The 21,912-nt window shown below is 42.9% G+C and overlaps 1 protein-coding gene across 2 annotated transcripts in view; it reads left to right on the plus strand.

Annotated features, from left to right (window-relative positions):
• Positions 1–265: 265 nt before the first annotated feature.
• Positions 266–21,912, plus strand: part of fam169aa (family with sequence similarity 169 member Aa) — a 45,256-nt gene continuing 23,609 nt past the window's right edge. Inside the window, exons 1-5 of one of the 2 annotated variants that reach the window (XM_060906964.1) lie at positions 266–438; positions 19,536–19,665; positions 19,949–20,048; positions 20,143–20,228; positions 20,333–20,504. In XM_060906964.1, coding sequence (XP_060762947.1) covers positions 19,537–19,665; positions 19,949–20,048; positions 20,143–20,228; positions 20,333–20,504 — 487 coding nt within the window. In that variant the 5' untranslated portion in view covers positions 266–438; position 19,536. Of the gene's footprint in view, positions 439–19,535; positions 19,666–19,948; positions 20,049–20,142; positions 20,229–20,332; positions 20,505–21,912 lie in introns of those variants that run through there. The other variant, XM_060906965.1, reaches the window with a different exon arrangement.

Below are 21,912 nucleotides of genomic sequence, written 5' to 3' on the forward strand. Positions count from 1 at the left end.
AAAAAACATTTTTATTTGCCTAAAATCTTTGTCCTGTTTTTTTTTTATCATACTCATAATCAATTAAAAAAGGCAAAATCACAAAATTATTCAATGATCATAACATTTCAAGTAAAAAGTATCGGTATCGGCGATACTAGCCCTGTATTTACTTGGTATCGGATCGATACCCAAATTCCCAGTATCGCCCACCCCTAATAAGGTTGAGCGCGCGCGCGCTCGTTAGAACAGCTGTGAGTATGTGAGCGCGTGCTTGCTGCACCAGCTGTGCGCGCGTGCGCGACTGGAGGAGGTGTGCATCCCGTCTCACAGCCATTTTTTTTTTTGCCCACTCAGCTGTTATGTAAACTACCACGTAATACTATCACAGAACATATAAAAAGAACAAACAAACAGGTTTCTTGGCCGCTCAGGTGAGAGCTCTTCAACACATTCCAGGTGAGAGGTTTGTTTCCCCTCCTCTGTCTGTATCACGCTTTAGCCTGTGATAGTTTTAATGCGAGGAGAGTGCTCTGGCTCTCTACCAGGGTTTATTCGGCTGCTCAGTCTTTTAATTAGACATAATGCATCCAGTCATGTTGTTATTTTGCTTCATAAACAGTAAGTAGTCTGTAGCACAGTCAGGCTTTTATGAAGTAAACTGATCACCAAGAGCGCGAGGACTTTTAAATAATCACGAGTCAGTAAACTTACTTATGCAAATAAAATTTAAGTGCAAAATTGCACTAATGGCATATTGATAATGACTTGCACTTAGGTGGTGTGTTTATTTTCGAGGTTTAGGAAAGTGTTCGCAGCTCTAAATGACAAATTCTTTTGAGGATGTTAGAAATGGATTTGTCTGCACACATCCAAAACAAAGCAAACTAAATTACACTTATAAACAAGTTGTCTTTATGATCTGATCGGTGATTATTCTTACAACCCCGATTCCACAAAAGTTGGGACAAAGTACAAATTGTAAATAAAAACGGAATGCAATGATGTGGAAGTTTCAAAATTCCATATTTTATTCAGAATAGAACATAGATGACATATCAAATGTTTAAACTGAGAAAATGTATCATTTAAAGAGAAAAATTAGGTGATTTTTAAATTTCATGACAGCAACACATCTCAAAAAAGTTGGGACAAGGCCATGTTTACCACTGTGAGACATCCCCTTTTCTCTTTACAACAGTCTGTAAACGTCTGGGGACTGAGGAGACAAGTTGCTCAAGTTTAGGGATAGGAATGTTAACCCATTCTTGTCTAATGTAGGATTCTAGTTGCTCAACTGTCTTAGGTCTTTTTTGTCGTATCTTCCGTTTTATGATGCGCCAAATGTTTTCTATGGGTGAAAGATCTGGACTGCAGGCTGGCCAGTTCAGTACCCGGACCCTTCTTCTACGCAGCCATGATGCTGTAATTGATGCAGTATGTGGTTTGGCATTGTCATGTTGGAAAATGCAAGGTCTTCCCTGAAAGAGACGTCGTCTGGATGGGAGCATATGTTGCTCTAGAACCTGGATATACCTTTCAGCATTGATGGTGTCTTTCCAGATGTGTAAGCTGCCCATGCCACACGCACTAATGCGACCCCATACCATCAGAGATGCAGGCTTCTGAACTGAGCGCTGATAACAACTTGGGTCGTCCTTCTCCTCTTTAGTCCGAATGACACGGCGTCCCTGATTTCCGTAAAGAACTTCAAATTTTGATTCGTCTGACCACAGAACAGTTTTCCACTTTGCCACAGTCCATTTTAAATGAGCCTTGGCCCAGAGAAGACGTCTGCACTTCTGGATCATGTTTAGATGCGGCTTCTTCTTTGAACTATAGAGTTTTAGCTGGCAACGGCGGATGGCACGGTGAATTGTGTTCACAGATAATGTTCTCTGGAAATATTCCTGAGCCCATTTTGTGATTTCCAATACAGAAGCATGCCTGTACGTGATGCAGTGCCGTCTAAGGGCCCGAAGATCACGGGCACCCAGTATGGTTTTCCGGCCTTGACCCTTACGCACAGAGATTCTTCCAGATTCTCTGAATCTTTTGATGATATTATGTACTGTAGATGATGATATGTTCAAACTCTTTGCAATTTTACACTGTCGAACTCCTTTCTGATATTGCTCCACTATTTGTCGGCGCAGAATTAGGGGGATTGGTGATCTTCCCATCTTTACTTCTGAGAGCCACTGCCACTCCAATGGCCCTTTTCCACTACCCTTTTTCAGCTCACTTCAGCTCGCTTCAGCTCACTTCAGCCCGACACGGCTCGCGTTTCGACTATCTAAGAACAGCACGACTCAGCTCGCTTCAGCCCTGCTCAGCCCCCAAATCTCGCATGGTTTTGGAGTGGGGCTGAAGCGAGCCAAACCGAGCTGAGTGAGGCTAGGGGCGTGAGGAGACACTCCCCTGTGCACTGATTGGTGAGGAGGAGTGTCCTCACACGCCCACACACGCCCCGTGAGCACGCTGGGATCTGTAAACACCATAAACCCGGAAGAAGGAGAATTACGAATTACGAGAATTATGAAGCCTTATGCGCCTCGCCTCATCTATACGCTCTTGCCAGTATCTGTTGGCGTTGTCGGTGACAACAAGCCACAGCACCAAGACCAGCAACACTAACGACTCCATGTCCTCCATGTTTATTGTTTACTCTCCGGGTCATGAGACTACCGCTTAAAAGATCACTGATGTCACTGTTTGCGCCGCCTAACGACATCACCTGATGTCCACCCACTTTCGCTAACTCCACCCAATGTGTCCACCCACTTCCAGCCAGCATGGTTCAGCGCGATTGTAGTCGAAATGCAACTCCAACACCCCCACTCAGCTCGACTCAGCCCAGCTCAGCACGGCACGGCTCAGCCCAACTCAGCCGCGTTGGTAGTGGAAAAGCGGCACAAGATGCTCTCTTTATACCCAGTCATGTTAATGACCTATTGCCAGTTGACCTAATGAGTTGCAATTTGGTCCTCCAGCTGTTCCTTTTTTGTACCTTTAACTTTTCCAGCCTCTTATTGCCCCTGTCCCAACTTTTTTGAGATGTGTTGCTGTCATGAAATTTCAAATGAGCCAATATTTGGCATGAAATTTCAAAATGTCTCACTTTCGACATTTGATATGTTGTCTATGTTCTATTGTGAATACAATATCAGTTTTTGAGATTTGTAAATTATTGCATTCTGTTTTTATTTACAATTTGTACTTTGTCCCAACTTTTTTGGAATCGGGGTTGTATTTTTAGGTTAGAAGAACAGATTGCCTACAGCCCTATAATAACACACACACACACCCTTTGCCTGAGTTTAGTCAGTATGACTGCTTTGCAACTGCACCATGGTTAACCATGTTTTGTTTGTTTGGAAGAAAGAAGAAACCTTTATTTGTCACATGCACACTTCAAGCACAGTGAAATTCATCCTCTGCATTTAACCCATCTGAAGCAGTGAACACACACACACACACACACACACACACACACAGAGCAGTGGGCAGCTACACCAGAGCGCGTGGGGAGCAGTCAGGGGTTAGGTACCTTGCTCAAGGGCACCTCAGCCCAAGGCCGCCCCACCTCAACCTAACTGCATGTCTTTGGATTGTGGGGGAAACCCCACACAGACACGGGGAGAACATGCAAACTCCACACAGAAAGGCCCTCGCCAGCCGCTGGGTTCGAACTCAGAATCTTCTTGCTGTGAGGTGACCGTGCTAACCACTACACCACCGTGCCGCCACTCACGTGTTTGTTTTTGTAAAGACAACAATCTTTTAAGCTTGTAAAAAGTTCTGAGATCTTTTTCCCTCCCTTCCACCGGGCAGCACAGTGGTGTAGTTGTTAGCACAGTCGCCTCACAGCAAGAAGGTTCTGGGTTTGAACCCAGTGGCTGGCGAGGGCCTTTTTGTGTGGAGTTTGCATGTTTTCCCTATGTCTGTGTGGGTTTCCGCCAGGTGCTCTGGTTTCTCCCACAATCCAAAGACATGCAGGTTAGGCTAATATGGGACGGCCTTGGGCTGAGGTGCCCTTGAGTGCTGACTCAATGCCGGGCGCTGTTAGCATGGCTGCCCACTGCTCTGGGTATGTGTGTGTGCTCATTGCATATGTGTGTTCACTGCTTCAGATGGGTTAAATGCAGAGAGGAAATTTCACAAGTGTGTGATGAATAAAGTTGTGCTTTCTTTCTTTCTTTTTTTCTTTCTTTCTTTCTTTCTTTCTTTCTTTCTTTCTTTCTTTCTTTTCTCCCTCAGTCACTCACTCATTTTCAATTTTATTACTGTCTGGGTAACAATGTTACCGCCCTCCTTTGCATGTAAACATATTTTTTAACTCTGTTTTGAAACAAAACATTTACTGCATGAAATAATATATGGCATACCTGGAAATGTGTCTGGGAATTAAAGGGCATATCGTGGGTAAATTCAGGAGCAAGATCAATGCAATTCTCCTATTTTATATTAAACTTTGGTCAAATATCTGTCACATTTTGCATTTTGTGCAATTTTTTTACCTTGCGCAATACCAGAAAAATTCAGTTGAAATCAAGCCATTTGAGGCGAATTGGTCCGCCTCTGAAAACTTTGCATTTCAATTTCCCGGGAAACATTGATTTTTGTGACATCGCGTGCGGGACGCCTCCCTCTGAATCCTACATCAGCGCTGGTTTGTTTATGAGAAAATGACCTGGTGGTTTTCTGCAAATTTCTTCAACGTTATCACGTAATTATTAAAATGGTTAACAGATGTATCATAGGAGGGTGTAGCAACACCAATCTTGATTAGATTAGATTAGATTAGATTAGATTAGATTAGATTAGATTAGATTAGATTAGATTCACTTTATTCATCCCACATCGGGGAAATTCACGTGTTACAGTAGCAAGAAAATGTCAAACAGATAACAAATAAAACTGAAATAAAAATTAGACAAATGAAAGATTAAATACAGAGGGCTATTTGCATTATCTACCGTGAAAAAGTATAGAAAAATTGCCTTATTGAGAGGCTCAGAAAAATTGCACATTACAGGTAGACTCTGTATATATGCACACATATATACATAAATAATATTAATATATATAAATATAAATATAAGTATGCATAAAAATAGTTTAAGGCCTATATTATTGCACATAATAATTGCATCGATGAGAGATGGCAGAGGTAGTAGTGGTGAAGTAGTGCAAATATAACGACAAACAGGTTATTGGTGCTACGTTACAAGTTGTGGGTGTTATACAGTCTGACAGCAGTAGGTATGAATGACCTGCGGTATCTCTCCTTCTTACACTGTGGGTGTAGCAGTCTACTACTAAAAGAGCTGCTTAAAGCCCCCACAGCCTCATGTAGGGGGTGAGAGGGGTTATCCATGATTGATGTCGCCTTGGCTAACATCCTCCTCTCACCCACCACCTCAATGGAGTCCAGAGGACAGTCCAAGACTGAGCCAGCCCTTCTGACCAGTTTATTAAGTTTCTTCCTGTCCCTCTCTGAACTTCCACAGCCCCAGCAGACCACAGCGTAGAAAATCGCTGATGCTACCACTGAGTCATAAAAAGTCCTAAGCAGTGTCCTGGACACACCAAAAGACCTCAGTCTTCTCAACAGGTGGAGACGACTTTGGCCCTTCTTGTACAGGACATCTGTCCAGTCCAGTTTGTTGTTGAGGTGAACACCCAGGTATTTGTACTCCTCCACGATCTCAATGTCCAAACCCTGGATGTTCACTGGCGCAATTTGAGGAACCGTCCTTCTGAAATCGATCACCACCTCCTTTGTCTTGCTGGCATTGATGCGCTGGTGGTTCAGTTCGCACCAGATGACAAAGTTGGTGATGACCTCTCTGTACTCCAGATCGTCCCCCTCTGACACACGTCCAACGATGGCTGTATCATCTGAGAACTTCTGGAGGTGGCAGCTGTCCGTGTTGTAGCTGAAGTCAGATGTGTAAAGTGTAAAGAGGAAAGGAGAGAGCACTGTACCCTGTGGAGCCCCTGTGCTGCAGACTACCACATCAGACACACAGTCGCGGAGCCTCACATACTGCGGCCTGTTAATGAGGTAGTCGATGATCCATGCAGCCAGGTGGCAGTCGACACCAGCTCCCTCCAGCTTCCCCCTAAGCAGTGATGGCTGGATTGTGTTGAAAGCACTGGAGAAGTCAAAGAACATGATTCTCACATTGCTCCCAGTGCCCTCCAGGTGCAAAAGTGACTGGTGTAGCAGGTAAATAACAGCGTCATCCACACCAATGCCCAGTTGATATGTGAACTGCAGGGGGTCCATCTCACTGTTCACCAGGTGTCGGAGGTGGGAGAGAAAAATCCTCTCCATGATCTTCATTAGGTGAGACGTTAAAGCTACTGGCCGAAAGTGGTTGAGCTCCCTGGGGTGCGCAGTCTTGGGAACTGGAACCACACATGATGTTTTCCACAGAAGTGGAACTTTCTCCAGACTGAGGCTCAGGTTGAAAATGTACAGAAGAATCCCACAGAGCTGATCTGCACAGTCCTTAAGCAGTCTGGAGTTGATAGCATCAGGGCCAGCAGCTTTCCTCGTCTTGATCCTCCTCAGCTCCTTCAACACCTGATCAGCTGTTATGGAGAGGCAAGGGGTGTAGCTGAGGTGCGAGTCCTGTAGAGTGAGGTCGGGGGTGGAGTGTGTGGATTGGTCTGGCAGGGAGCGGAGGGGGGTGATGTGGTGTGAGGAGGGAGCTGTTGGTGTCAGAGGTATTATGAGGGGAGGGGGTGGTGGTGGAGTGATATCACAGACAGGTCAGGACTATGGTGAGTGGGGGAGGGTTGGGTGGCACAGTCAAATCTGTTGAAAGAGATTCAATTCATTTGCCCAGTCCTGGCCCCCAGATACAGGGACCCTCCCACTGTCCTTTGTGTGGCCAGAGATGGTTTTCAGGCCTCTCCATACCTCTCCGGTGTTGCTTCCCTTGATGGGATTAGTACTCATCGTTTCCCAAAAGACCGGACAATGAGAGAGAAATGGGAGCGCTTGGTCTACACAGGCTGTGCACTGAAACCGTGCAAGCTCGCGCAGCCTGCTGGTGCTTCCGCAGGTAACGTCACGAATCTGGTTCCAGACTCCCTTGGGATTTTTCCAGACGTGTTTTGTTGTTTTATTTTTTTCTGATGTAGACAGATGGCCTTGTGCAAAATTACTCTTCTGGATGAGTGTGTAAAGGGACATACTTTCATATTAAAAAACAATGAAATTGGTCCAGAATATGCACTTTAAATACAGTGCAGATGCAATATGAGGGTCAATGTGTACATTTAAACCATATGAATAGCCAGTACTATCCACTTACAGTCGCCTAAAGCTTGAACTCTTAAAATAAAATTGAAAATAAAAATGTTTGACCATGTACTCCACTGAGCTACTTGTATACCTAACAGTGTATAGTTTTTTTGTGGTGCTGTCTGAGCAGAATGGCTGATTTTAGTACTTTAGTACAAAAAAAAAAGTTGGTAGCATGTTATGGTTAAAATGATTACAAAATATCTGCTGGGAAAAAAAAAAGCTGCTTGACTAAGCTCATATGAAGCTGATATTACCTTGGGGGATGGTGCTTTGTGTGTTGTGATCTGAAAGGCACACCGTGTTCTTTTTCAAATATTTACATATGCTGCGATCTTGAGAATCACAGCTGTCTCCGAATATTAAAAACCTGCAGTGTGCTGGCGAGGAAATATTTTTGAACAAATCTGTTGTGAATTATCTTGGGATCTTTGCTGGTCAGAGTTGAGCTCTGTGTGGAAGTGCGTCAGTGCTGGAGAGAGCGTGTGTATTGAGTTGCACAGTTATGCAGGCTTGGAGGGAGTGTATAGAAGCTGGTTTTCAACAAATCTACACATTCTCATACACAGGCTTGCTTTTCTGCTTCACTGGTAATATCCGTCGACAGTAGAGCTGTTGCCTACAGATTCACACAAGCAAGCACACACACCCCAACACGCACATACACACTGAAACCTGTACATAAGAACACACACACCCTCTTCTACTATGTAACTTTACGACGGTCTTTCTTTGTTGCAGACCAGAGAAAATTGTACTTTTCATGGATTCATCTTTGAAAACTGAGTTGTTCTTTCCAACTTGTGGGAGAGGTGTTAAATAAACTCACCTTGTCATACATGACATAGACATACAACATATTTCATTAGCACTGACTCGAAACATGCCAAACCAGAGAAGGGTGTGGTTAAGGGCTACCAGCAGGAGTTGAAAAGTTTTGGTGTGTCTGTTGTGATTTCGACTGATCCCACTTCCATATTTTCTACATGTCTAAGGTCAAACACTGGGAGCAGTGTGCATGGAGTACAAATACAGTTCTTAGTGCTATGGTGCTTAGAGGAAAGCAATCTGTTTGGGCACATTGCAGTATTTTTCTTTTGTTTGTTGTGAAATAACTGCCGAAGGCTGTAAATGTCAGGGAATGCATAAATAATGATGGAGTTGTACAAGTTTAGTTTGACCTGAATACACACACAACACGCCATGTAAATAGGCTGGTTTTAAAAATGCTGACTGTTCTCAGTTTTGTAAAACTTCCAATTTTATTTTCATGCATGTATTCAAAATTGGTGTGTTGATCTATCTGGTAGCTATTGCCTGAATACATTTTGATTTAAGATCAAAAAATGAATGAGAAGATGGATCAGAATTTCAGATTTCATTTCATAAAAATTGATCTTTACATCTGGATGTAAAACATAGCCCCTCTAGTCGGGCTTGTAGTACTTGAGTCCAGGACTCGGGCTTGAGTCCGACTCGTGCCCTAATTTTAAGGACTCGTGACTCGACTTGGACTTGAGTACTGATGACTCAGACTTGTGCATTAACTGCGTTAAGACTCAGAAAATGGAGACAAGGACTCAGATTTTTTTTTAAATTTATTTTTTGTAACATGCCATAGTAATTTGGCATAAGATATTTTATATCTGGGTAGTGTAGTGGTTAGCGCTGTCGCCTCACAGCAAGAAGGTCCTGGGTTCGAGCCCCGTGGCCGGCGAGGGCCTTTCTGTGCGGAGTTTGCATGTTCTCCCCGTGTCCGCATGGGTTTCCTCCGGGTGCTCCGGTTTCCCCCACAGTCCAAAGACATGCAGGTTAGGTTAACTGGTGACTCTAAATTGACCGTAGGTGTGAATGTGAGTGTGAATGGTTGTCTGTGTCTATGTGTCAGCCCTGTGATGACCTGGCGACTTGTCCAGGGTGTACCCCGCCTTTCGCCCGTAGTCAGCTGGGATAGGCTCCAGCTTGCCTGCGACCCTGTAGAAGGATAAAGCGGCTAGAGATAATGAGATGAGATGAGATGCCATAATAATTTGGCATAAGATATTTTATATCTGGGTGGCACGGCGGTGTAGTGGTTAGCGCTGTCGCCTCACAGCAAGAAGGTCCTGGGTTCGAGTCCCGTGGCCGGCGAGGGCCTTTCTGTGCGGAGTTTGCATGTTGTCCGCGTGGGTTTCCTCCAGGTGCTCCGGTTTCCCCCACAGTCCAAAGAGATGCAGGTTAGGCTAACTGGTGACTCTAAATTGACTGTGAGTGTGAATGGTTGTCTGTGTCTATGTGTCAGCCCTGTGATACCCCGCCTTTTGCCCGTAGTCAGCTGGGATAGGCTCCTGCGACCCTGTAGGACAGGATAAAGCGGCTAGAGATAATGAGATATTTTACATCTACATTAATTTTTGTACTAATTTCATGTCAGTGTCACACCTGCGTGCCTTGGCGCGTGCATCAGAGACTCTCCAGGTGCACTCCGGACAGCACGTGTGCCAAGCGGAGTCTTGCGCACGCGCCGTAAAAGACTCGCACCTGCACAGGATTAAGGCGCAAACAGCGCGCCCATATAAAAACTGTGAAAACACACTTACTTTGCAAAGTATTGAGTTGTGTTGCTGACACATTACTGAGCCTCATTTCCTTGTTTGGGTTCCTGATCCCTGGTTTCCTCTTTCTCGTCTTTGATTCTGGCAATTCTATGATTGCCTGTTTGTGCCTCGCTCAACCTGTTGCCTGTTTTACAATTTTGCCTGCCGGATTGTTTACCTGTCTTCACTTGTATTAATTAAACATGCCTTCACTTGCATCCATCTCCCAACAATCTCTGACAGAATACTTCTCACTCCCTGACAAAGAGAATGCATATTCACCTGTTCATATGTCATGTTCAGGAACAAACTAATGTTAATGGGGCTAAAACAGCTACCGTCAAATGGTGCAGTTGGAGTCTTGGACTTGACTCGGACTCGACTCGGATCAATAGTGGACTTGACTCGGACTCAACTCGAATTTTTTTTAATGACTTGGATTCGACTCGACTTGGACTTGAACACCTGGGGGCTCAAGACTGGACTCGGACTCGAGGTTTAGTGACTTGACTACAGCACTGCGTCTGGTTTGATCCCACCCATATTGGAGCCTGTGACTAACAGGTGTTTTTTGTTGTTCAGGTGTGCCCTGTTAGATTAACTGTTAAACAGTTAATAGCTCCAAATGTCTACTTTTGGTTTGAGCCCTGAGTTTTGACTGTGGCGACTGTATTGGTCATTAAAAAAGATAAACCAACATGGACCAAATGTTTTTGTTTGTTTGTTTGTTTGTTTGTTTGTTTGTTTGTTTGTTTTTTATAAGGGAGAAAAGTGATTTACCCTCAACCAAAGTGATGGAAAGGCCAAAGTGTAGAGAATGAAAAGATCTGCTCATGATCCAAAACATATAACCCCGATTCCAAAAAAGTTGGGACAAAGTACAGATTGTAAATAAAAACAGAATGCAATGATGTGGAAGTTTCAAAATTCCATATTTTATTCAGAATAGAACATAGATGACATATCAAATGTTTAAACTGAGAAAATGTATCATTTAAAGAGAAAAATTAGGTGATTTTAAATTTCATGACAACAACACATCTCAAAAAAGTTGGGACAAGGCCATGTTTACCACTGTGAGACATCCCCTTTTCTCTTTACAACAGTCTGTAAACGTCTGGGGACTGAGGAGACAAGTTGCTCAAGTTTAGGGATAGGAATGTTAACCCATTCTTGTCTAATGTAGGATTCTAGTTGCTCAACTGTCTTAGGTCTTTTTTGTCGTATCTTCCGTTTTATGATGCGCCAAATGTTTTCTATGGGTGAAAGATCTGGACTGCAGGCTGGCCAGTTCAGTACCCGGACCCTTCTTCTACGCAGCTATAATGCTGTAATTGATGCAGTATGTGGTTTGGCATTGTCATGTTGGAAAATGCAAGGTCTTCCCTGAAAGAGACGTCGTCTGGATGGGAGCATATGTTGCTCTAGAACCTGGATATATCTTTCAGCATTGATGGTGTTTTTCCAGATGTGTAAGCTGCCCATGCCACACGCACTAATGCGACCCCATGCCATCAGAGATGCAGGCTTCTGAACTGAGCGCTGATAACAACTTGGGTCGTCCTTCTCCTCTTTAGTCCGAATGACACGGCGTCCCTGATTTCCATAAAGAACTTCAAATTTTGATTCATCTGACCACAGAACAGTTTTCCACTTTGCCACAGTCCATTTTAAATGAGCCTTGGCCCAGAGAAGACGTCTGCGCTTCTGGATCATGTTTAGATACGGCTTCTTCTTTGAACTATAGAGTTTTAGCTGGCAACGGCAGATGGCACGGTGAATTATGTTCACAGATAATGTTCTCTGGAAATATTCCTGAGCCCATTTTGTGATTTCCAATACAGAAGCATGCCTGTATGTGATGCAGTGCCGTCTAAGGGCCCGAAGATCACGGGCACCCAGTATGGTTTTCCGGCCTTGACCCTTACGCACAGAGATTCTTCCAGATTCTCTGAATCTTTTGATGATATTATGCACTGTAGATGATGATATGTTCAAACTCTTTGCAATTTTACACTGTCGAACTCCTTTCTGATATTGCTCCACTATTTGTCGGCGCAGAATTAGGGGGATTGGTGATCCTCTTCCCATCTTTACTTCTGAGAGCCGCTGCCACTCCATGATGCTCTTTTTATACCCAGTCATGTTAATGACCTATTGCCAATTGACCTAATGAGTTGCAATTTGGTCCTCCAGCTGTTCCTTTTTTGTACCTTTAACTTTTCCAGCCTCTTATTGCCCCTGTCCCAACTTTTTTGAGATGTATTACTGTCATGAAATTTCAAATGAGCCAATATTTGGCATGAAATTTCAAAATGTCTCACTTTCGACATCTGATATGCTGTCTATGTTCTATTGTGAATACAATATCAGTTTTTGAGATTTGTAAATTATTGCATTCCGTTTTTATTTACAGTTTGTACTTTGTCCCAACTTTTTTGGAATCGGGGTTGTACAAGCTCACTGGTCAAGCACGGTGGAGATAGTGTCATGGCTTGGGCTTGCTGGCTGCCTTTGGAACAAGCTCACTAGTTTATTGATGATGTAACTCATGATAGTAGGAGCAGAATTAATTCAGAAGTCTACAGGGACATTGTCTGCTAATTTACAGAGAAATGCAGCAAAACAGTAAACCAGAATATACTGCCAACACAATAAAGGAATTCATCGGGGGGGGGAGTAGAAGCTCATTTCATCTTCTAAAGAGGAGAGTGAAGGGAGAAAACCCCCAAAACAAACAACTGAAAGAAGCTGCAGTACAAGCCTGGAAAAGAAGAATGCAACAGTTTGGGTCGGTGAAAAGTGCTATATAAATTAAACTTGTTGTTGTTTGTCAGTGGGTCACCAGCTGGATGCAGTTATTGCAAGCAAAGGATATGCAACCAAATATTAAATGTTACTGACATTCATTTACATTAAGACTTCTCTATTCCATTACTTTTTGCTCACCAGTAATTTGGGTGCCATGTTTTACGTTGTTAACACATCTAAATGTAAATATCAGGAAATTAATACTGAAATTCTGATCTGTCATCTCTTCTTCATCTTTTGATCACAAGCCCACACGTCTTCAGTGTATAACAAAAGCAAAAGTTATGCTTTTAGATTTTAGCCCTCTCTTATATCACCACCAGTCGTCACTCAGTACGTTTACATGCGCATCCAAATCGAGCTGCTGTCGGTAATCGAGCAAAAGGTCCCAGCAGGGGTGCCAGAGAAATCCAATCCTACATGCATACTGTGAAATCGAGCTATTGAGTGAGGTGCATTGTGCACCCGAGCCACAGGTGGCGCTACACGCCCCATCGTGTTGGTACACTTCCGGTTGTCATCATGAAGAAGAGCTATTCAAGAGTATAAACAAAGGGACTACAGGTGGAAATTAGCATGTACTGCTATAACCTGGTACAGACATCTGTCCTTACCACAAGGATAATGTTTAATTTGTACACTGTCCCTTTTAAAAATAAACTCTAAACTCTAAGAAGAGTGTTTGTAGTTTGTATGTACGAACAGAAGTGTTCCTAATAAAGTGGGCGGCTAAGGTGAAGTGTCATGCCGACCGAGGCTGTTGTGTTTTCCGCTTGTGGTCTCGTCACTCGTCACTTCCAGAAGGGGCAGTGCTGAAGTAATGGCCCTTTTCCACTACCCTTTTTCAGCTCACTTCAGCTCACTTCAGCCCGACACGGCTCGCGTTTCGACTACCAAAAACCAGCACGACTCGGCTCGCTTCAGCCCTGCTTAGCCCCTAAAACTCGCACCGTTTTGGAGTGGGGCTGAAGCGAGCCAAAGCGAGCCGAGTGAGGCTGGGGGTGTGAGCAGACACTCCCCTGTGCACTGATTGGTGAGGAGGAGTGTCCTCACATGCCCACACACGCCCCACGAGCACGCTGGGATCTGTAAACACCGTAAACCCGGAAGGAGAAGAATTACGAATTACGAGAATTTCTGAAGCCTTATGCGCCTCGCCTCATCTATACGCTCTTGCCAGTATCTGTTGGCGTTGTCGGTGACAACAAGCCACAGCACCAAGACCAGCAACACTAACGACTCCATGTCCTCCATGTTTATTGTTTACTATTCGGGTCGTGAGACTACCGCTTAAAAGATCACTGATGTCACTGTTTGCGCTGCTTAACGACATCACCTGACGTCCACCCACTTTCGCTAACTCCACCCAATGTGCCCACCCACTTCCAGCCAGCACGGTTCAGCGCAGTTGTAGTCGAAATGCAACTCCAACAGCCCCGCTCAGCCCGACTCAGCACGGCACGGCTCAGCCCGACTCAGCCGCGTTGGTAGTGGAAAAGCGGCATTAGTAGATCGAATACGCAGCTCGATAGGGTTTACATGCACTAAGTAGCTCGGCAGAAATCGCATAATCTAGGTCGTGTAGCTCGATTGCGAGAAATCAAGTTCGGTTCAATTTCAGCCTAGCTAAGGTGTTTACATGCCATTTAGAACTTCGATTTCAGACGAGCAACGGCAGAAATTCGATTTTCTCTATGTGCATGTAAACGCACTGACCGTATCTGGCAGGGTGCCCAGTGCATTAAAAAACCTCTAACAGAGTGAGCAATTGAAAACATGGAGTTGCAAACTATCAGAATCCAAGCTTCCCGCACCTCCATGATGGTCAGCCAATAGTTATGTATGACGTTAAAGTGGGTATTGGCAGAAGCATCAACTTTTGAGGAGAACTGCAACATTGTTTCCATCGGTGTCCTGCTATTTTGTTTGAAAAGAAAAAGGGTCTGAAAAAAATCCCATATTTAAAAAAAAAAAAGAATTTTGAACTTCTGACTAAGCACAAACCATCAAAATCATTGTGTTATCTGACTTCCACTGGCTCTGTGGAAGTGAAACAGACTGATGTTAATACTGTGCTGTGTGCAAGCATCAACAGGTTCTCTAAGGCCGTTTTCACACACATTAGTCTGTTTACTGAGTCTGAAGCAAAGAGAAATGGATTTGTTTTGGTTAATTTTTAGTTTGGTTTAAAAAATGCATTAGCTGAGGGGCATATGTGGGTCCGTCTCAGAAACTGGTCTCTCATTTGGGACATTATGGTCAAAAAGTAAATTTTCTAATTTTACTTTTTTTTTGCATTTACCTAACACTCAATGTTTCTTTTGTCATGTTTAATAAGAATAAAGATAGCATCTTGCTTTATCTGGCCTCCACTGTGGAAAATGTTTTTGATTGCAATTCAAATGCTTTTGTAAAATTGATTTACATATAAAATAACTACATCATGAAGAATTAAAGCCCCTCCTTCACAGAGGAGTGAAAATATTGAGTAAATTTCCTCTTTTTGATTGCTTGGGTTAAAAATGCCAAGTTATGATGACTGAATTGATTATTCACTTAAATATAAATAGCATGATACATTTTGGGTTTTTATATGGTGAAATAGGACACAATGGAAAAATCAAGAACACACCGGAAAGATGAGAATAACGGTGGTGGTAAAAGAACAGCGACTGTACCGGCTGAAGGTCACGTGGGTCTCTGCTGTGGCGTGCGAGCAACGGGACATCACTACCGCACCGGACGGAGCGCGAGGCGGGGGCGGGGCAAAATGACTGGCTGTAGATTCTATCAAAAGTTCGATCTAAATTGACAATGGTTGCAAAATATTGGCCAAAAATAAGCAAACATTATGAAATATGAAAGTAAAATGAAAAAGAAATTCTATTGCCTTATACTGCAAGACTAAAACAAAATAAAACTGTCAAAACTCACCTTTTTAGTGATAACGTCCGAACAGATCACTCGCGTAACAGAAAGGCCGCAAATGGAAGCAGGATCAACTTCTAACTGTTGGAGTGGAAAATTCCATTCTACACATGCAAATTGTTAATGTGTGTCCTTCCCCGCACACAAATAACACGCTACGGTAAAAAATAGACCACAACTCATTTTATAGCTCAGAAATTCATACAAGACCAGCTACCATCGTAACATATTCTCTAAGAAACATATTCTATACCTAACTTTCAGATTTCGTTTTAAAAAACAAAATTGCAGATTTATAACTAAATTTTTATATGGCGTAGTGATTTTAAGTTACTACTTTTGGTGAGGTAGTGACCTTGACCCTGAGGCTTCCTGTTTAGATCAAAACACATGATCATATTGGTTTTGGGTCTGCGGAAAATGGAGTTACAACGGTGATCAAATATTTTGCATGATATTTTATTACGGTTATGATTATTCTGTGAGCGCACCAATCCTTAGGTGTATAAAATTACAACTTAAAATACAATTAGTGATAACTGTAGACTTTTCAGTGGACTACAACCTTTTTAAGGGAATGCGATGTACAGTAGTCAACCATTTATCATGTCCCAGATCAAGCCGCCATTTTTCCACAAACTTGCAGAATTTTTGCCAAATTCTGAATATTCACATCAAAGAGTTAGTTTTATCTGTATTTCTTTCATCATTTTATTTCAAATTAAAACCAACTTCACCATTCAAAACCGTATAGTTTATTGACTGTGAGTATATTTAGTGGGGTACCCCCACAGTACCCAGTTTCTGAGACAGACCCATATGGCTGAATACATACTTGTAGAAATTGTCAAATATTTATTGGCCAGGGCGGCACGGTGGTGTAGTGGTTAGCGCTGTCGCCTCACGGCAAGAAGGTCCTGGGTTCGAGCCCCGGGGCCGGCGAGGGCCTTTCTGTGTGGAGTTTGCATGTTCTCCCCGTGTCCGTGTGGGTTTCCTCCGGGTGCTCCGGTTTCCCCCACAGTCCAAAGACATGCAGCTTAGGTTAACTGGTGACTCTAAATTGACCGTAGGTGTGAATGTGAGTGTGAATGGTTGTCTGTGTCTATGTGTCAGCCCTGTGATGACCTGGCGACTTGTCCAGGGTGTACCCCGCCTTTCGCCCGTAGTCAGCTGGGATAGGCTCCAGCTTGCCTGCAACCCTCTAGAAGGATAAAGCGGCTAGAGATAATGAGATGAGCGTTCAACGTTAATTTTCGCTTTCTTTCTGCTACTTAGTTCAAATATCCAGAAAAAATTTCTGCTGTGCTACAGCTCTGTCTTTTGAGTCCGTTTGCATCTACAGAAAACTGCTGCCTGCGACACAATACACACAGAATGCTTGGTTCATTTCCTGCAGCCAGGTCGATTCAGAATCAGATCACTTTCTCTGGTTCATTGAGCGCGAGAATGAAACCACCTCGCTCAGATGGTCTTGAACCTGTTGGCTTGGTCCACACCTGACTACTCAGAATTCACCTTGATTCAAACCAACTAGACCCTGCATATAAACAGCTTAACCCTTTCACCACAGTGGAACTTTTTCCAGAAGGGGTTTTCCTACTACAATCGGACCGGAATAGCGGTCTGCAGTGGTGAAAGGGTTAATAATCAACACGAAGCTGAAAAGCAAATACACATCCTTAACAGGAAGAAGCTGGATGGATGGATAGGGCAGCAGTGATTTTATGCACTTGCATCTGTTATAGATTTAGGCACTAGTCATGTTTCAGAAAACTGTTATATAAAACGTTCCAGTGTGCTAATTTGTGGGTTTATTCTCATTCCAGGAAGATTTTTTTTTTTTAATTGTAGTTTGGGTCTGAACACTGTCTAATGAGCAGGGAGCGTCTAAGTTCAGTTTGCTGTCTGAAAATGGGATTACTGTATGCAACCAGAAAGACTCTAAGGCTTACAATAATGTGACTGGGTGTGATGCTGTTACTTCATTGTTTTGGTTTTGCTTAAACCTCTTCCAGAGCAGTAGCATGAGGGACTACTTCTAATCATTTCCTTTTTGAAACTGAAAACATTTATCAGACAATTATCTTTTTAACCCCTGCACAATCAGGAGCCAGGAGTGATATGAGACTGAGGAATATAAGCCACGGAAGTACACACAGTTTCTACTAGTTTCACTGTAGACGCTGAAAAAAAAAGTCTGTTTTTTTTTTCTACATGATTAATGTAACATAATGGACTCTGCATACATCTAACAATGGATTGAATACTTTTTTTTTTTAAACGTTTTTACATTTTAAGTCATTATAGTTGTACAGGGCGGCACGGTGTTGTAGTGGTGAACACTGTCGCCTTACAGCAAGAAGGTCCAGGGTTCGAGGCCAGCGGCCGGCGAGGGCCTTTCTGTGTGGAGTTTCCATGTCTCTGTGGGTTTCCTCCGGGTGCTCTGGTTTCCCCCACAGTCCAAAGACATGCAGGTTAGGCTAATTGGTGGCTCTAAATTGACCGTAGGTATGAATGTGAGTGTGAATGGTTGTTTGTCTGTGTCAGCCCTGCAATAACCTGGCGACTTGTCCAGGGTGTACCCCACCTTTCTCCCGTAGTCAGCTGGGATAGGCTCCAGCTTGCCTGTGACCCTGTAGGACAGGATAAGCGGCTACAGATAATGGCTGGATGGATAGTTGTACGGTAACTTGAGCAAAGCAGTTGTTGAACCATGACTGTTAGTCTAGCAGCTGCTTGAATGTAATAAAGCAAATGGTGATCAGATTTTTGAACAATTTATACCAAATATTTGAAAGTTTACATTAGTGAGGCATATATGTTTGGGGTTGGGGCTAGAGCATGTTTTCTGGGGGCCTAGTGATGTCCAGTAATGTAAAATGTGCCGACTAATATCCATGTTTGGCACTATTGCAGCACCGCTTGTTAATCAGTGTAGAGTTTTATAACAGTGGTACACTGATCATTTAGGCACTGAGTCAGTTTCTGATGCTCGTTACACTAGCAGTCTCTGGGCAGAAAGAGTACAAAATATTCATGGAATATTGTGTAGTCTGGGTTCAAATCAGCAGGAGTGACTTCAGTCTTCATCACTGACCAAACTTCAGTTGCTTTGGTCCTTATATTTGGAAAGTATCCTTTTAGTAAACCACTGTGGCAGCGGGGGCGTGGTCAAGTGTTGGTCTGTGACCGGAGGGCGGAGTCAGGGAAGGTAAGTGGCAGAATCACTGCACCTGATGTTAATTAACGTGTGTTTGTGTGTCTTCCCCAGTGACCGCGCCCTCTTTAAGGAGAGAGCGAGAGCAGAGGAGGGCTCTCCCGAACCAGACACCAGATGTGTGTGCGTGTGTCTGTATGTTACTGGAAGACCACTGAAAAGTGTATAAAATAAAAAGGATTTCAAAGCTTAGTTCTGTCCTGCCGTCGTCTTCTGCGCTCCACGTCCCGGGTTTCGGCACCACTGTGGCAGTTCGTAAGAGTGGGCGGAGCGCAGAAGACGGCAGGACAGAACTAAGTTTTGAAATCCTTTTTATTTTATACACTTTTCAGTGGTCTTCCAGTAACATACAGACACACGTACACACATCTGGTGTCTGGTTCGGGAGAGCCCTCCTCTGCTCTCGCTCTCTCCTTAAATAGGGCGCGGTCACTGGGGAAGACACACAAACACACGTTAATTAACATCAGGTGCAGTGATTCTGCTACTTACCTTCTCTGACTCCGCCCTCCGGTCACAGACCGACGCTTGACCACGCCCCTGCTGCCACAACCACATACTGCAATATTTGAATATCAGATATTTATTACATTATTATTTAGTGGTATTACATCTCCTTCCTTCTAATTTTAGGCACTAACGTAACTTAATTTGAGTATTTACTTCAGCACTTGTTATCTAACTCATGATGTTTCCTCCTCAGGATGGAGTTCCCAGTGGATATATTGGCCACTGTGGATCTGGAAGCCCTGGAGCAATCAGGGAAAGACTACATGTCTAAACTCAGAAATTCAGAAATACAGGAGTACCTAAGTGTACCTGGATCCAAGAAAGTAAGCACAGCCTGGTGTTTCATAAATGTCTGGAGTGTCTAAGTTTTAACTTTTAAGTTCACTTTTCATAATATTGTCTTGGAAATAGATAAAGTTATTAATAATGAGTTATTAAAAGTGAATAAAGGTTATAACCAGCCTTTACATAAACTATGCTGCATTAGTTCACATGTGTAAATAAGTGTCATGTCAGTATAGAAACGTAAGGATGCAATATAATATACTGTAGTTGTAAATTTTAATGACTATCAGCTATTTTGCTTTTTTAAATGTCATGCTATAGATAGAGATTGGCATCTGTAATGTGAGTTTTGTCCCCCTCTATGGAGTTGACATTAAACAGAAGATTCTTGCACTATTTTCACCTGAAGAACCGTTGAAAGGTAACATGCAAATATTCAATAAAAATATGAATATTTAAACTGACAAATGATTGATAACACTTGCAATGCACTGTCCTCCGTGTGGTGCCGTTAGCTGTTGGACTCTACCTGCGGGATCAGTGGTGGTCAGCTGAAGATATTCTTAAAACAGCAGATTCCTCACGAACAGGACTAATCAAGGTTGCTTCTGTTTGCTGCCATATTCGTGTCATTGGCAAGACACATGATACATTACAACAAAAAAAAGGGGAATGTTAAAAGAATATTTTGTCTTTTAACTTCAGGTCAGAACCCCTGGAGAAAGGATAGTTCTGTATGTTCTCAACAGAATTATATACAGAACAAAAGAGATGGTTGGGGACGATGTGGCCTTTCTTTGTCATGGAGAAGATGAAATTGCTAAAATCCTCTGGAAAAATGGCGAGGCTGTTGGCTTTTACTCAGTCAAACCTGAAGGTATGATCTGTCTGTCTAATTTGTAAACTTTCAGTGTAGATAAGAGTTAGAAATTAAATTGTTTGATAAAAAAAACATGCTGCAAATATGATAAACAGCTGAGTTAATTGATCAGATGTATCGGAGACCAGTATGTTCTAATATTGTTATGAGCATGTTTCTGTCTGAGACTCCCAACCTCCTACACTCGGGCAAAATGAAACACAATGGTACAAATCAAAGTTGTTCAGTCCTTCATGCGTGAACCTTCCAAATGATGCATGTCCTTTCTTGGACTTGAAGAAATGTTTTGTTAAAAGTTGTGTGGGGGAGAGAACCAGTCTTATGATTGGTTAGGACCAACTATGTACAATGGATATAAAGTGTACACACCCCGTTAAAATGATAGGTTTTTCTGATGTAAAAAAAAAAAGACCGCAATAAATATTTTCAAAACTTTTCCCACCTTTAATGTAACCTAGAACCTATACAATTCAATTGAAAAACAAACAAATCTGTTAGGGGGAAAAACATAAATAAAAAATGTACAATAAGCTGGTTGCATAAGTGTGCACGCCCTTAAACTAATACTTTTTTGAAGCACCTTTTGATTTAATTACAGCTTTCAGTCTTTTTGGGTTCATACCTGCCATCAATTAAAATGACTCTGATTAACCCCAAATAAAGTTCAGACATTTACTCAGTTGCATCCTCCAGCAAAAGCCAGGGTTCACAGAGAGCTTACAAAGCGTCAAAGGGATCTCATTGTTGAAAGGAATCAGTCAGGAGAAGGGTACGAAAAATTTCCACGGCATTACATATACCATGGAGCACAGTGAAGCCAGTCATCAAGAAGTGGAGAAAAATATTGGACAACAGTGACATTACCGAGAACTGGACGTCCCTCCAAAATTGATGAAAAGACAAGACGAAAACTGGTCAGGGAGGCTGCCGAGAGGCCTACAGCAACACTGAAGGAGCTGCGGGGATTTCTGGCAAGTATTGTTTGTGTACGACATGTGACAACAATCTCCTGTATTCTCCATATGTCTGGGCTATGAGGTAGGGTCAAAGAAAAACATCCAGGCCCGCCTAAATTTTGCAAAAAAAAAAAAACATCAACTCTCCCAAAAGCATGTGGGAAAATGTTATGGTCTGATAAAACCAAGGTTAAACTTTTTGGCCACAATTCCAAAAGGTATGTTTGGCGTAAAAACAACACTGCACATCACCAAAAGAACACCTTCCCCACGGTGAAGCATGGTGGTGACAGCATCACGTTTTGGGATTGTTTTTTCTTCAGCTGGAACAGGGGCTTTAATCAAGGTGGAGGGAATTATGAACAGTTCTAAATACCAGTCAATTTTGGCCCAAAACCTTCAGGTGTCTGCTAGAAAGATGAAGAGGAATTTAATCTTTCAGCATGACG

The sequence above is a fragment of the Neoarius graeffei genome, chromosome 24, assembly GCF_027579695.1.
Source record: "Neoarius graeffei isolate fNeoGra1 chromosome 24, fNeoGra1.pri, whole genome shotgun sequence".
Classification (NCBI taxonomy): Eukaryota; Metazoa; Chordata; class Actinopteri; order Siluriformes; family Ariidae; genus Neoarius; species Neoarius graeffei.